Genomic DNA, 14857 nt, shown 5'->3' on the forward strand with positions numbered 1-14857 from the left:
GAGGGGAATGAAGCTGGTTCCAGAGAAAGACTAAGCATTTTCTTGATGACCCTGCACAATACTGTGAGGGAAACTGACTGCAAGAGTCTACTTCACTCCACTGTCTCTTGTTTTCTGCCCATTGGCAGACTTCTCCCTATATTTTGCAGACAAAATTCACAGCAAAAGTCCACAAGATGCCAACTTTCTCATACCCAAGAGTTTTTTCTTCCCCTCTCAAACTGCTCCCTTGGACAAGGTGGGCATACTTGCCTACAATAATGAAAAGCTACAGAAATTTGTGTTTAATTTTTAATTTTTCCCCTTAGGCATCCTTAGTCTTCCCCCACCCCAGCAGATCATTCTGAGTGTGCGTGTGCGACTGAGTGTGCACATCATGAAGACAACTACCATGTTCATAAAACATTCAATTTGAAAATTAAAATAAAATAAAATAAAATAATAAAATAAATACAATACAATACAATAAAATAAAAAAATAAAATAAATACAATACAATAAAATAAAATAATAAAATAAAATAAATACAATACAATACAACACAATAAAATAAAAAGCTCTTTGTTCTTCAGTTTCACCTGGTCTAATTCCTAACTCATCTAGAACATGCTGCGTGACATCCCAGTAGATTCAAGCAGGACGTCATCCTGAGGTGTTGGGGAAACTCACGTTTGTGAGAAGTTCAGTCGCCCAGGACAGCCTGTGCCTCGAGGACCACGATGGCAAATGGTGTCGTTGGGCAAAGGAGTTTGGCGAAGGAACCTAAACACTGACATGCCTCAGGAAATACTTGTGTCTTCCACCAATAGCACTAACTGTTCGTTTTCCTTCTGCAGAGGTGCAGAAGGTCCACCCGATGCCTCACCCGAAGCAGGAGAGTCCCCTCTACAGGACCCCCAGGGTGGGTTCAAAGTGTTCTCCTGTCGGTCTCACCAGCCCACGGCACCCACTGATGTCCCTCCCACGAAACCATCCCTCACCTCCCGCACCCGGCCACAACCACGCACCATTATTTATCCCCTCCCTGGCACGTACACACCTTTACCTCCCTTATGCGTCCCTTGCGGTGGCAAACAACAGTGACAAAGTCTCACCCCTTGACAATACCGCCTTTTAACCTTCAGCACACGTGCATGCTGCCCCGTGAACACGGCTTCGAGAAAGAAAAACCCTTAAACTCATGGCCGCTAACCTCGAGCGGGCCCTTCCCTGCTGCCCAGCAGCCAGTCGACCGCCTAGCCGCTCGCTCCCCTCCCTGCTGGAGAGCCCGGGCCCCCAACACCGCCCTCACCCTGAGTTAGCTGATGCCTGTTCCCACCCACTGAGCAAACGGAAACAACGCGAAGAAAGCTCCCCAAAGCGCCGATCTCCAGCTCCGAGAACTTCACCGCACCTCTGCTGGACGCCTCCCCTCCAGGGGCCTTGGGGATGAACTGTGGGAGCCCAGCTGAGGCCAACCCTCCCCCCTGGCAGCGGGTCCCCCCATGGCCCTCCGCAGGGGTCAGTCTAGCACTGACCCTCTGTCCTACACATTTTCTGCCCTTCCTAAGGGAGCACTCACATGGCAAACATGTCATACTTTCTCTCAACTTAGGAACCGCCCTTCTTGAGCCCAATTCCCCTGCCAGCTGCGCTGGTTTCCTGCAGCCCATCTCAGCCGAGACTCCGCAGGCGCTGCTGGTTCATCTTCTTCTCTGTCACCTCCTAACGCTGCGCTCCAGGGCTCCACGCTTAGGTTCCTGCTCTGCTCCATCTACAGGTACGCCCTTCGCTTAAATATCAGCGGAAGCTGCCAGGCGGAACCTCTTCTCCAGCTCTGAACATGTATTTCCAAGGTCCCTAACCAATACTCAGATGTCTGAGAGCTATCGCATGGGTCACATGTCCCAAATGGACCTCCTGATCCCCCCGCTTTTAAATCTGCTCTTTCTGCACTAAAAGACGACTACGCTCTGCCATTAACTCAGGCCACAAACCCTGAAGCCCTCTCTCTTTCTTACATCAGCAAGTCCTGGTGCCTCTGTCTTCGAAAGATGGAAGCTGACTGAATCTCACCATGTCTACTGCTACACTCTGGTCCAGCCACCATCATCTTGCATCCGGATCTCTGTCACTGCCTCCTTCTGGACCTCCTGCCTGGAGAGGAATCCCTTGAAGACATAAATCAGACCAATCACTCCTCTGCCGAAAGCCTCCGAGAGCATCCCAACTTTCTCAGAGTCAAAGTCAAAGTCCTTACAAAGGGACCAGGTCCTCCACGATCTGAATACCCCCCCACCCACCCCTGTTACTTACCCAAACACATCTAATGCCACCCCTCCCCCCCGCCCTTTCTCTCCAGACACACCCAGCAACTTGCGTGAACCTGCCAGGACGTTCTCGCCTCAGGGTCCTGCCACAGGACTGCTCTTTCTCCCTGGCACGCCCTTCCCTCAGATTTTTCTTTTCTCACTCTCTTCAAATGTCACTTTCTTACCGAATCCTCCCTCACCGCTCACTCTGTGCCCCCATTTCCATCCCCCGCTCTTGTTTGTTTCCCCCATGGCACTTGTCACCATTTGAAGTACCATACATTTTGCTTTTTGTGTTTTTCCTACCCCACTGGAATGCCAGCTCTACATGGGCATGGGTTTTTGTCTCTTCTGTTTTCATTTCTGGATTCCCAGTGTCAGGAACAGAGTGGCACAAAGTAGGTACTCAGTAAACATCTGAGTGAATAAATAACTAAACATCGGAAGAAATAAAGAAAGGAAGGAAAGGAGACAGGAGGAATGAATGAACCATGATCCCTCCGATATTAATGTCAACCCTGACATCTTTCTTTGTGGTAAAAACGGGGGTTAGTGGTCAAGACAGTAAAATGGGCCTACTACACTCTACCAGGCGTGAACATATGTTACTAAGGTGGTCATGGTCTGTGAATGCAATCTCCCCCGCATCTCCCTAATTGGTAGAGTTTAACTCATGTTTTTTGCTAAATCTGCAATGAAAAAATTATCGTTCATTCAACTTTGATTTAATAACTTATGCGTGACAAAAACTGATTTATAAGGTCTTTCTTCGTATAAGAAATTCTAAGTAATGAATGCTTATATTTTTACTTATTGATTTTACAGAGAAAAAGGAAGGGGGGGAGAGGGAGAGACAGAGAAAGAGAGAGGGAGAGAGAGAGAGAAACATCGATTTGTTGTTCCACTTATTGATGCTTTCACTGGTTGATTCCTGTATGTGCCCTGACCGGGGATCAAACCTGCGACCTTAGCAAATCAGAATGATGCTCTAACCAACTGAGCTACCTGGCCAGGGCTGCCTTCATATTTTAAATGAAAACATACTCTGATATTAAATTTCTGGAAGCGGGTTTGGAGGAAAGCGTGCCCGCACCATGCGCACTCTGCTCCGCGACGGGGCTGCGCTGATGAAAGGGTTACACAGCGCACTGGACAGAGCCCACTTTCTTCTCAGGTTTCTAAATCTAAGTGACGTTACATTTCAATGGAAACCATTCGCTAAACCTGCCAACTTGTACTACATTTTTAATGTCTCAATAAATATAATAAACAGATCTTAAAATTCCATACCCCATGTGAAGAACACACGTAAAATAAAGGTACAAGGGGGCACGAAGCCATTTCTCAGTGAGCCTTGTAATGCTGAGTTTCATAAAGAAACCAGACAGTGGAGAACTGACACGGAGAAAAACAACCTTGTCCACGCTGATCCTGATTTGTGAGAATATTACAGAAATAAATAAATGATTAGGGATCATCTTTCTTATGGTAATTAATAGGCAAGTGAAAAAGTTTGCATCTCTAAGAACGAAACCAGAAACTCTATGAAAAAGGCCTGAAATTTATAATCTACAATTTGTTTGGTAGAAAATTTCATCAGAAAAACACTATTCAGTGGCAGTCCAATGGAAGAACTGTTCCATGCGCAGGCGATCCGAACACCTCGGGAAAGGGTGACCATGGTGAACTTCAGCGTTGCTGCGGTTCAGAAAGGGGTATTTACAGGCTTTTATACTATTCTTATACTTTACACTCATAGCTAGAAACTGGTTTAAGTGTCAGGAAAATAACGTCAAAGCAATACCTACAAGCATCTGTCCCTGTCTCTACTTAAGCCCACTCACGGCCCTCACCAACAGGCATTTCACCAACAAAGCCAAACTCCTCACCAGTCCCGTCACATGCCACCCAGAGCCACCAGTGGCAAACGTGGAATGCGGCTGACTCCCACGACACAGAGACAAGGATTAAGAAACCAAACAAATTGCTCTCCTTGTAGATAAAGCCTGGTCCAAAGAGGTAGCCAGGCTCAACTTCTCAGAGCTGCTAATAGAAATAACTCACATATTTATTACCATTCAGAAAACAGAAGTGGGCACAGCCCGGTGCTAACTCAGCATTTCAGGAGCACTGACAGAAAGCCCAAGCAAGCAAACCTGCCTCAGATCCATTCCCCTTGAACTTAAACTCCCACATTTCCCTTCTCGTCTCACTCTTCAACTCCGTCGGAAGGAACAGCTCCTGCATTCTGCTGTTTCCACTGTCACCCGGTGGAGGTGTCCAGCAGAGCCTGGTCAGAGTGAGGAATGGAGGAAGAAAACCCTCAGGGTTTCCCTCCTCAAGGGCTGGCCAGGCTCAGGGCTTCAGCCTATAAATGCAGCTCATTTCCTAAAAAGCTCAGGCAGGTGAGGACAATTGATGTTGACTGAGTATGTCATATGACATGTGCATTTATCTGTATGCGTGCACATGCATCCAAATCCCTCATCTGACAGCCCTTTTTACGCACGAGGAAACTGAGGGACGGAGGCATGAAGAAATCTGCCCAGGTTTACTCAGCTCACCAGTGGCAGAGCTGGATTCCGATCTGTTTTGGAATTGCCACACCAAGCATCACAGATTGGGTGGTTTAAAAACACAAGAATTTAATTCTCAGAGCTCTGGAGGCTAGGAGTGGTGAAGGCTCTCTTCCTGGATTGCAGAGAGCTCTGGGTTTTCTTTCTCTTCTTATAAGGATGCTAATCCCGTCATGGGTCCCCATCCTACGGCCCCCATCTAAACCTGATTACCTCCCAATGGCCTCCCCTCTCTCAATACCACTACACTGGGGTTCAGGACTTCAAGATATGAATTTGGGAGGATTGCATAAACAGTTAGCCCATAACAAAATCCAAGCAGCTTGGCCCCAGAACTCACGCTCTTAATCACTGCTAGACTACACTTGAAAGTAGAGGGACCACCCAAGGAAGTGTTAGACACCAGAGAAACACAAGCGAGAAGCAACTATGCTTTACAGAGTTGTGAATACCATCCTGTCTCCTGGAATATGGACAAAATGTTGCGTAGAAATTTCAACCTATTTTCACAAAACTAAACTACAGAGCTGCAGGATACTCTCATAACACCAATTTCTAGGAATAACAGACTAGACGATCTGAATCAATCTTCCCATTGAGAACAGTTTAAAATGTTGGATAAAAATACACTTGTAAAACTTCTTAAAGGCATCAAAGAGCTCACAAGATGGGAATTATCACATTAAACAAGAGCGGAGAGAAAGCAGAAAAGTGAGCTAGCTCAGAAAGTGCTATGGGAGTATTTACAACACCCCCCCCCCCAACCAATCCGAAATTTCTACTGACAGTTTCATGAGACCTGGGCCAAATATCAAAGCTCAGGGCCAACCAAAGGAGAGTAGAACCCCTGACAATAAGCTGGGACTCAGGGATGCCAACTCATCAGTGGATGAGCCATTAGTGCCTGAAGGGACCACATGAGCTTGATTTAAGGAGACTCTAAACCCCATGGGGCCCCCAAGCCCCAGCACAAGCCAGGGCCAATCGTCTCTGAAAGGCACCTTCACCCTAGGCTTTAAACTGCTGGAGGGGGATTTCTCAGAAGTGGCACACCACAGTGTCCCCTTCCCACTGAAGAATTGTCACAACCTACATGATAACTGAGAAGTTACCAGGCATATTCACAACTGCAACCCAGCAGCTCAGGCCTTCACTGTAACCTCTGTACACACACACATACACACACACACACACACACACACACACTTAATTATTACGTTTGCTGTGGTAATAAACTTAATCAAGAAATCAGTCCCTTCACTATATATGATACTGAAGACTCTCCATGTGCTATTGTGGAAAATGACCCGTGTGCCCCTTCGAGTCTGAGGGTGACGTGATGCTCAGGGGATATGGGGGCAAGACCACAATTACACCTTTGGTGACCATAAGGCAAACCTCCCACACTAGTGACTCTAACAGGGCACTTCAAAATACAAACACTGCAAAGTCAACTCAACGTTAAGCTTTTCTAGAATTTTAACAGGGAAGAAGAGAAAGAGAGAAACCAATTCCTGGTGGTTTGGGGGTTTTTTAAACAATATTCCATAGTCTCTATTCCATAGAGATACCAATGCTGGTTGCAGGAAAAGCACAACCTTGGAGAAGCGGCTTATGCGAATGCAAAGAACAAGAGGGGTGGCTGAAAGGGCTGGTGCACATTCAGTCTGTCCAACTGAAGAGCTGCGTGACCTTGACAAAGAAACCTGACCACTGAAAGGCCATAGTTTGCTCCTCTGTAAGGGGACAAGGGGACATCAGAGGTCTGGATAAATTCTGTGGCTGCCTCCACCTCCAGAATCAGTGATGTGTATGCTTCTGTGATCTCTCAATGGAGGCGCATCCTGAGAGAAGTCAAGTTTATTCTATTCTAGGGCCACAGGTGATTCACAGGTGTAAGTCATGGTTCCAGACAACAGGCTGAGACCGACAAGGCTTTATCCAGCCCGGCCAGTGTGGCTCAGCAGTTGAGCATCGACCTAGGATCCAGGCGATCGGGGTTAGAGTCCCAGTCAGGGCACAGGCCTGGGTTGTGGGCTCGGTCCCGTCGGGGGTGTGCAGGGGGCAGCTAATCAATGACTCTCTCATCACTGATGTTTCTCTCTCTCTCCCTCTCCCTTCCTCTCTCTGAAATCAATAAAGATATATATATATTTTAGAAAGACTTTATCCACTGCAAGTCACACTGCTTTTAAGGCAACCATTTTTTAGAAAACAGAGTGCAGGGTTTCAAAGCGACTTAAGCAATCACTTTATATCCTAATAGGATAAAGTTTATGCATAATTCAGTGTGACCCTTAAACTACTGACATTCATACTATGTTATTGTTAGCGTTGCATGTTAAGCTAGCAAATTTTTCAATGAACTCTCGCTGGCTTTACCACAGACACAGATGTTAGGCGGACTCCTTTGTTCATACGGTTCTCATTATTAACTCAGCCCGGGCTGAATATTTGACTGAAGGAAAGGGCCATATCATTATTTTCAGATTTCATTCTATGACTTAACTGGGCTACATCTGCCAGCTTTGGAAACGCCAAGTACTTCTTGGCGCCAGACTTGGCGTCCTGTTCTATGACTACTACCCCCAATGCTTCAACTTGAGGAAGTCTCCTCACCATCAAAACAGTTTAATAAAACTGAAATTGTGATTAAGAGTTACTCATCAATTGACAAGGCATACCAAGCTTGTGCTATTTATGAATTATTCCACACAATGTTTCAGGCCTAACAAATAGAATCCACATTCATAAAGGGGTAAGCTAGAAAGTCAGTTAAATGTTTTCATGATTTATAAGGTCTGTGTTATACTTGAAACCATATTTCTTTAATAGGTAAACTGGCATTCCATTGAATAATTCAGTCTGCTTTGAATCTATTCTAAGGCTCTGCACAGCTTAAGGGACATTCTGAATATAAATTTAATTCTTTTGTTCACCTTTGGGCAGTATCTCAGCATAAATGTGATCAGAGGGTAAGGCAGAATTCAATTATTAAAATACTGACACTAAAGCCACTTGGAAAATGTTAAAACTCATCCTGATTCCAAATGTAAATAATACTGTATAAGCCTGGTTAAAGACATAAATTAAAACAACAACTTAAAAGAAACAACAAACGGGCATGACATTACTGTTTCCATGTGTCTTGACCACGAACAATAATATAAGTAGGCAAGAATACTTTGAAACTATCTTTGATGATTATTAGAAAAAAAATAATTCAATCTGTCTATGTGTAGAAAAGCCCAAGGGAATACACTATAAGTCGTCCCAAACAACTGAAAGAAGACAGATCGGTTCTCCACCCTACAAAGTTATACATAACAATCAGCTTTAGTGAGTCTGAGCATCTCACAGCATCTTGGAACAGTGCTGCTCCACCCCCCACCCAATGCTTTAAGGACTTCCGAGACAAATATGATCATTCAGCCTCTTGAACGGTTTCGAGTTTTCATTTCATCACTTAATATGGCAATCAGTCTTCTATTTGACATCTCTAATCATCAGAACAAGCTACCTCATGACTCTTACACTGGTTGGAGCTGATCTATTAAAAAATCTTAGGTTTATTTCCTCTGCTTGATGTTAGCTCATCCAACACTTGAGACTCAGGCCTCAACAAATTTGTCTCTCTTGGGGACTGTCTTCTCCAGGTGTTTCCAATGGCTGAGACACACTCCGCTATCCCTACCTTCACTACTGCTTACCGGTCACTCTTTGACCATGGCCCCTAGAAGTAAACACCTCAGATATAGTCTAATCAGTTAAAGAGCACAGTGGGGCTAGTACTTCTAAAGAATTAAAATTTGAATATTTATCAATGCAGACTAAATATATCGCATGAGAATCAGGCTCTTAGCAAGACACAGAAGTAACAGAAAAGTCACATTAATAGTAAATCTTCCAGTAACAAGCATGAAAGACAGTTTGGTAGCACTTATGGGAAATATACTAACTTCAATATACACAGAAACTCGAAGTTTGAAACAATTTTACCACCAAACATCATGCTCTTCAGCCCAAATATTAATATTCAAAAGCTGAATTTTTATTTTCCTACTCACCATGTTGTATGTCTTTCATATCTAAGTGAAGGCTGGACATTAATATCCCAACTGCTTGTGATCTTTTGTTGCTTAATAACTTGACAACCTGCTCAAGAAAGGAAAGGGGGAAACATTAATTTGAACTCCAATGATATGCTTAATAACATGTTATTTTTAATCCTAAATGAAGAACAAATAAAGTCATTATTAAAGTATTCAAAAAGGGTCTGAAAAGAGCTTTGGGGTTTTTATATCCTAAAACTTCAAGATCCACCATTCCCCCCCAGTAGTCCCATCGGCCTCAATGGCAGGCTCTTTACCAGTCTTTCAAGAGCCTGATCTGTCAACCAGTAAAATGTCTAATAGTTTAGGAAATCGGTTGGGTCTCTGTAAAATACCAATTACACATTTGATAATATGCAGCCTGAGATTTAACAAGTGTTCCTTTCATAGTGGAGAGCCTTGAAATTGGTCAAGGGCAAAATAAAGTAGACACATAGAGAAGACTTGACTCCTACAAGCCGATCTCAGAACCCTCGGCTGAAAAACGGAAAATGCAGACTTAACAAATTTGAAATCTACAAAATTAGAACAGATAGCCAGGAAAAAAGGATTGCTTTCAATTATCCAAATTCACATCAGAGTCAGCTAATGCTCTTAATAAAGCATTTATCTTAGACTCCCCTCAGAGGCAGGACTGCGACGTGGGGATTATGAGCGAGAACTCTAAAATAAAGCAGTATTTCTCAAACTTTAATATGCACTTAAGTCATCAGGCATCTTTTTTAAATATAGATTCTGATTCCTAGGCCAGGGTGGGGGGATCTGGAAAAGCTGCTCCAACAGCCTAATGCCTCAGTTTTCTCATCTAAAAAAATCACAGCAACTTCAAAGGCTGCAGGGGTATTTAGCGTGACAATGCACTTGACACTGAGGAATAGACCTGGCAAAGGATACTTAGGGAAGCAGTTCAAATGTTGTCTGAAAAATGAAATACCAGTCAATTTTTCATTACTGAGTTTAATTCTACAAGGGAATTAATTATTTTTCCTTCCTCTCATGTAATTTCTTAAGAAATTCAGGCCCTTATTAGTTCAGAGCCCTTTTCCAGTGGCTGCAAATAATTTTTCATTACCTTCCCTGGCCTCCTACCTGACCAACAGCACATCTGCTTTGAACAGGCGCAATATTAGGCCATGGAACAGGCACAATGGAAGGAACAGGTGCAATATTAGGCCATGGAGGCAATAAAATCATACATACAACCCAGTCAACACTTTCAGAACCCTGAAATAGTTAATATAAATATTCTGCACAAGTGGAAATATGTTTAAAACCAACATTAACTAATTTTTGTTCTGAAACACTACTGCATCAAGGAGATATCCTTGATCTATTTCTACTATATGTATTTTTTTATTTCTTCATTTAATTTATAAACTAAGCCAACACTGGGAACTAACAGTAGAAGTATAATGCTAGAAGCAGCAAGGATTTTGAGGGCATACACATATTATTGTAGATCATTAAACATTAATTTATTGTTCTATTTATCTTGAAACCCCATTGCCTGCCTGACTGCTGTACATGCAAATTTCTAATAGTGGGAGTCCCAAGACGGTATACAGTAATTAAATTAATAGATACTCTAAAAGCCTAGGGTTGAGCACAACTTGCATTAGAAATACTGAAAACCAGCGATATTCATTAACTTGAGTTTTGGTTTCTTTCTCAACTTCAACCACTATTCTGTGAAAATACACAACGAAATGGCCAAGAGACAAGTCTTAGTCTCCATTTACCTTCTTTCCTCTGCTCACCCCCTTTCTTCTCTAGCAAAGGAGGCAGGGAGAGCACAGGTAAGTTGGAATAGGGCCAGACTTAGACAAGGTTCACTCATTCCGCAAGTCTTATCAGAGCTGACTTAGGACCCTCTTCCTATGACTCTACATTGTCCAGCTATAACATGCACACCACAAAGTAATCGTTGGGATAATTCCCACTAAAATACAGCCACCTCTACACAGAGGCTACCGTGCTGCGTGTTCTAACCCCTAGCACGATGCTGGACATGGTAGGCATCCAGTAAATGTCTGCAGAATAAGTGAACCTTGTCTAAATCCCTTTGCTCACCTCAGAAGCCCCCCCCCAACATAACCTTCAAAACTTGATTCCCACCCTTGGTTAAGCATCAGAATCACCTAGGCAGCTTCTTAAATAAAGGTGCCTACTCTCCATTCTGAAAAGTAATTTTTCTGTAGGATGGAGTCCTGGAATATGCATTTATAAAAAAACAAAAAGGAAGAAACAGAAAAAGAACTCCACGGCTACTGCTGATGGGGGCTTGGGCATCACGAACAAGGGAGTATTCAACTGTGACTGAGCCGTAATTCTTACCACTAAACTCGTCAAGAATGGAAAGATAAGAATTTATATAACTTGTCTCAGTCATGTTAAAACTGAGAAGAAAGATGATGAGAACTATTCGTATTATGGGAGTAACCAAAACCACATTTAAATAGCTAATCAGCCCTGCGGGATAGTTCAGGGTGTTGCCCCAATCACCAAGGTTGGGGGTTCAATCCCTGGTCAGGACACATACAAGAAACAACCAATGAAAGCATAAATAAGAGCAACAACAAATAGATTCCTCTCCCTCTGTTTCTAATCAACAAATAATTTTTTAAATTAATCAGTCAACAATGGTGTTTGTTGTTAACCCAGAATTTTTACTAAAAGTACGCACTGTATTTGTGGCATGGAATACTAGATAAGTAAGCTAATGCATCAAAAGGCTTCACATTAAATATCCAATAAACAGATAACTTGAAGTTTCTTCCAGTTTCCTACGATCTGGTAAAATCACGCACGAAAGAAAGAAACTAATTAACCTGCTCACGGTCTAAATGCGGAATCACAACAAGGGTTTTGTTTCCTAATCCCGTCATGAAGAGCTCACTGCTTTCCACTGAAAGGGCCTGGCACACACAGCCTTGCTGGAAACCGAGTATTAGATGAGAGGGATAAGGGGCCAGATCCAATAAGGCAAATCCTTCTCGAGTGGGGTAAGATATGAAGAGTCAGCTACAGAGATTAGGTGGAGGTAAATTCCGAAGCAGAATTATAGAATGTGAAAACTGCTGTTTCGCACACAGATACTAGGGCACACGGCAGTATACTGGGTGGTTTACAGGGCACTCAAGGAGCAGCGGATGCAAAAAGCAGCCGAGAATACTCCAGTGAGAAAGGAACGGAAGACTATGAGCAAATAGGAAATAGGGAACTCATCAAGAGGGATCAACTCCCAAACTCAGAATTTCCAATGATCCGACCTGTGTGAAGGCACAAGATCTGTACTTCAGCCCCTGGCTTTGCCTAAATTAGCAGCTATGTAATTTTAGACACGCTCTTTAACTACTGGACCTCAATCCCCCTATCTGTAGAATATAGTTAATAATCCATGTGTGATATTCCCATAACTTAAGGCAATCGAATATGTGAAATATTTTTAAAGTATAAAACATCTTGCAAATGCAAGGAATTGGCGTTACTTTAGTAACCCAATAACTAGCAGTTATGTTTTATAACACCATAAAAGCACGCGAGCTTCATCCAACAAGAGGAAGACAAGCCATAACAGAAAGCAATGAGGGATAAACCAAATAAAGTTTGGTAAACTCTAGAAAGAAGAGAGAATGGTCCGCACACTGATGAATCCCCGCCACGCTGCAAATTTCACAAAGTGCCGGTGCTCTTTAGACATACGTACTGTTGGGCAGCTCACAGCTCTGAGTTGGGTCCAGATATTTTTCCTTTGGAAAGATATGGTCATCTCTAGATTTTTGATCCAATGAGAATCAGGGAGCCAAGAGCCTTCTTGGTACTGCCTGATACTAGCTCATGAAAACAGTACACGTCTTAAATCTTAACGAGTCTACGCTCAAAAGTGAAGAATGCTTGTACGGGATTTTGCAGAGCAAGAGGTTATCGGGTTCTGCGCGTGTTGTTTTTTCAAGTCTACTCGCACAAGAAAGGAGGGCTGCAGTCTTATTTACACCACCGCCGGCCTGTTCCAAGCGGTGTTAAGCCTCAGGGCCGGGTGGCCAGCCTCACAGGCATCCACCGCATTCCGAGGCGCTGCAGGCCAGAGGAGGCCCTGACGCTGACCATACCCGGGAGCGATATCTCCAGGCTCTCTGGTTGGCACCAGGCAACCCTGTCTACTTGGGCAGCTTCAGCACAATCTGGGAAACCAAACAGGGAGCTTGCTGATGGGTGAGATATTTTGACATCTCCCACTGATTAAGTTGCCTTAATACAATTCAGTTTAAAAATCTGTCCCTCTTGGTTCTAATATAATCTGAGGGCTGTCCCTCAGCGGAAGGGGTTAAGTGTTTCGACCTCTCCTGGCACCATCTCCTTGGGTCCTGCCTTTATACTCACTTAGTCCAAGATCCTGACCCTGGCTTCCTGGCTCCACCTCCCAGGTTGCTCCAACTAATTAGAACATGAACTTCAAGGAAGTGCAAATAAGCCTGTGGGGCATTTCTCCCCAAATAAAACTATCCCTCTGGCTCTCCACTGTTTCTCGATCATACCTCCCTGGACCATCTTCTGCCCTTCAATATACCATGATGCATCACTTGATGTATCACTACTGCATCAGAAATCAAGTCAGACAAAAATCATGGCATTTAGGAAAAGCAAATGTGTGTTACATTACGGTGATGTGGTGAACTCTAAGAAATATGCGCCATACCTTATTTTGAGAAAGGTGCTCTCAGTGAGAAAGTGTTATCTACCTGGCCTACGAGATCAGCCACAGTTACCCAGTCAATGGTTTGGCTCCTCTCTCCTGTACCTTAGGAAAATGCAAGCTATTTAAAAAGAAGAGCAAAGCTACAGGCTTGTTCTAAATAAATCCAAAGTTGAATAAAGTAATTACAAAGCCTATTAGCTTGGTGCATATAATGTACTCAAATCATATCTGCTAGAATAATAACCATTATTTATTAATTCACAGAAGAAAGGAAGACTAAGAATGGAAAATTGCCGAAAGACATGATAACATGGGGTAGAAGCTGGAATTTCCACTCACCTCTGCCTGACTCCAAGGCTCACGTGTTCCCCTGCTCTAGGCCCCGTTAGCCACTCCACACACCACACACACACACACACACACACACACACACACACACAAGTGGCACAGCATCCTTGACCTAGCAGAGCACCAAATACACCAAAAGAATCCACTAACAAAACAAAAAAAAAAGAAAAGAAAGAAAAAATATTGGGCTTTTTGATATTTTTATTTAAAGGGATAAGCTTAAAAGAATTAGAAATTAAATTCCTTACTTATCATATCAACTTCTCCTTTCTTAGATTACTCTGAAGCACTTAGGAGGATCCTGAGTAACAAAACAAAACCAATAAACACTCTAAAGTGATCATAAACAAACTGAGGAGGGAAAAAAATGACATTAGGTTATACTTTTAATAAAATTTTTATTCTAATAGGTTGCATTTCCAAATTTCACATTTAAAAAAAATATATTCCGGTAACATGGAATAAAAAGTTGAAAATAAATACCACTAAGCTCTTAAAATAAAATGTTTTTCTAATTAAAACAAACTATCATAAATACCCATCTCTTTCCACTTTGTAAGCACAGAGAAAACAGAGAGAGATGTTTAAACTCCTTGGGTTTAAAGCAATACACAATCTCCTCTTTTATATTCTTTGTACATAGCATTTTGCCAGTTCTGTTGTGTAGAATATGTATACACAAGATATATTTTGGCCCCTCACCATTTCAAATATCCTGGTGATCAAAAAACAATGTTTCATCTGCCCAGTAGCATGCGCGTTTGCTGGGCTACTGTCGTTTTCTCTTCCGAGTTCCACCTAAAAATCTGGTTTTAGATCTCTGTCCTATCTACA

At 43.0% G+C, this 14857-nt stretch overlaps 1 protein-coding gene across 2 annotated transcripts in view; it reads right to left on the reverse strand.

The window, feature by feature from the left end:
* FMN2 (formin 2) overlaps positions 1-14857 on the reverse strand; it is a 222804-nt gene that overhangs the window by 126536 nt on the left and 81411 nt on the right. For both annotated transcript variants that reach the window (XM_081124213.1, XM_081124214.1), the window contains one exon: positions 8935-9022. In XM_081124213.1, coding sequence (XP_080980339.1) covers positions 8935-9022 — 88 coding nt within the window. The remainder of the gene's footprint in view (positions 1-8934; positions 9023-14857) is intronic.

This window comes from Miniopterus schreibersii (genome assembly GCF_964146895.1).
Source record: "Miniopterus schreibersii genome assembly, chromosome: 21".
NCBI lineage: Eukaryota > Metazoa > Chordata > Mammalia > Chiroptera > Miniopteridae > Miniopterus > Miniopterus schreibersii.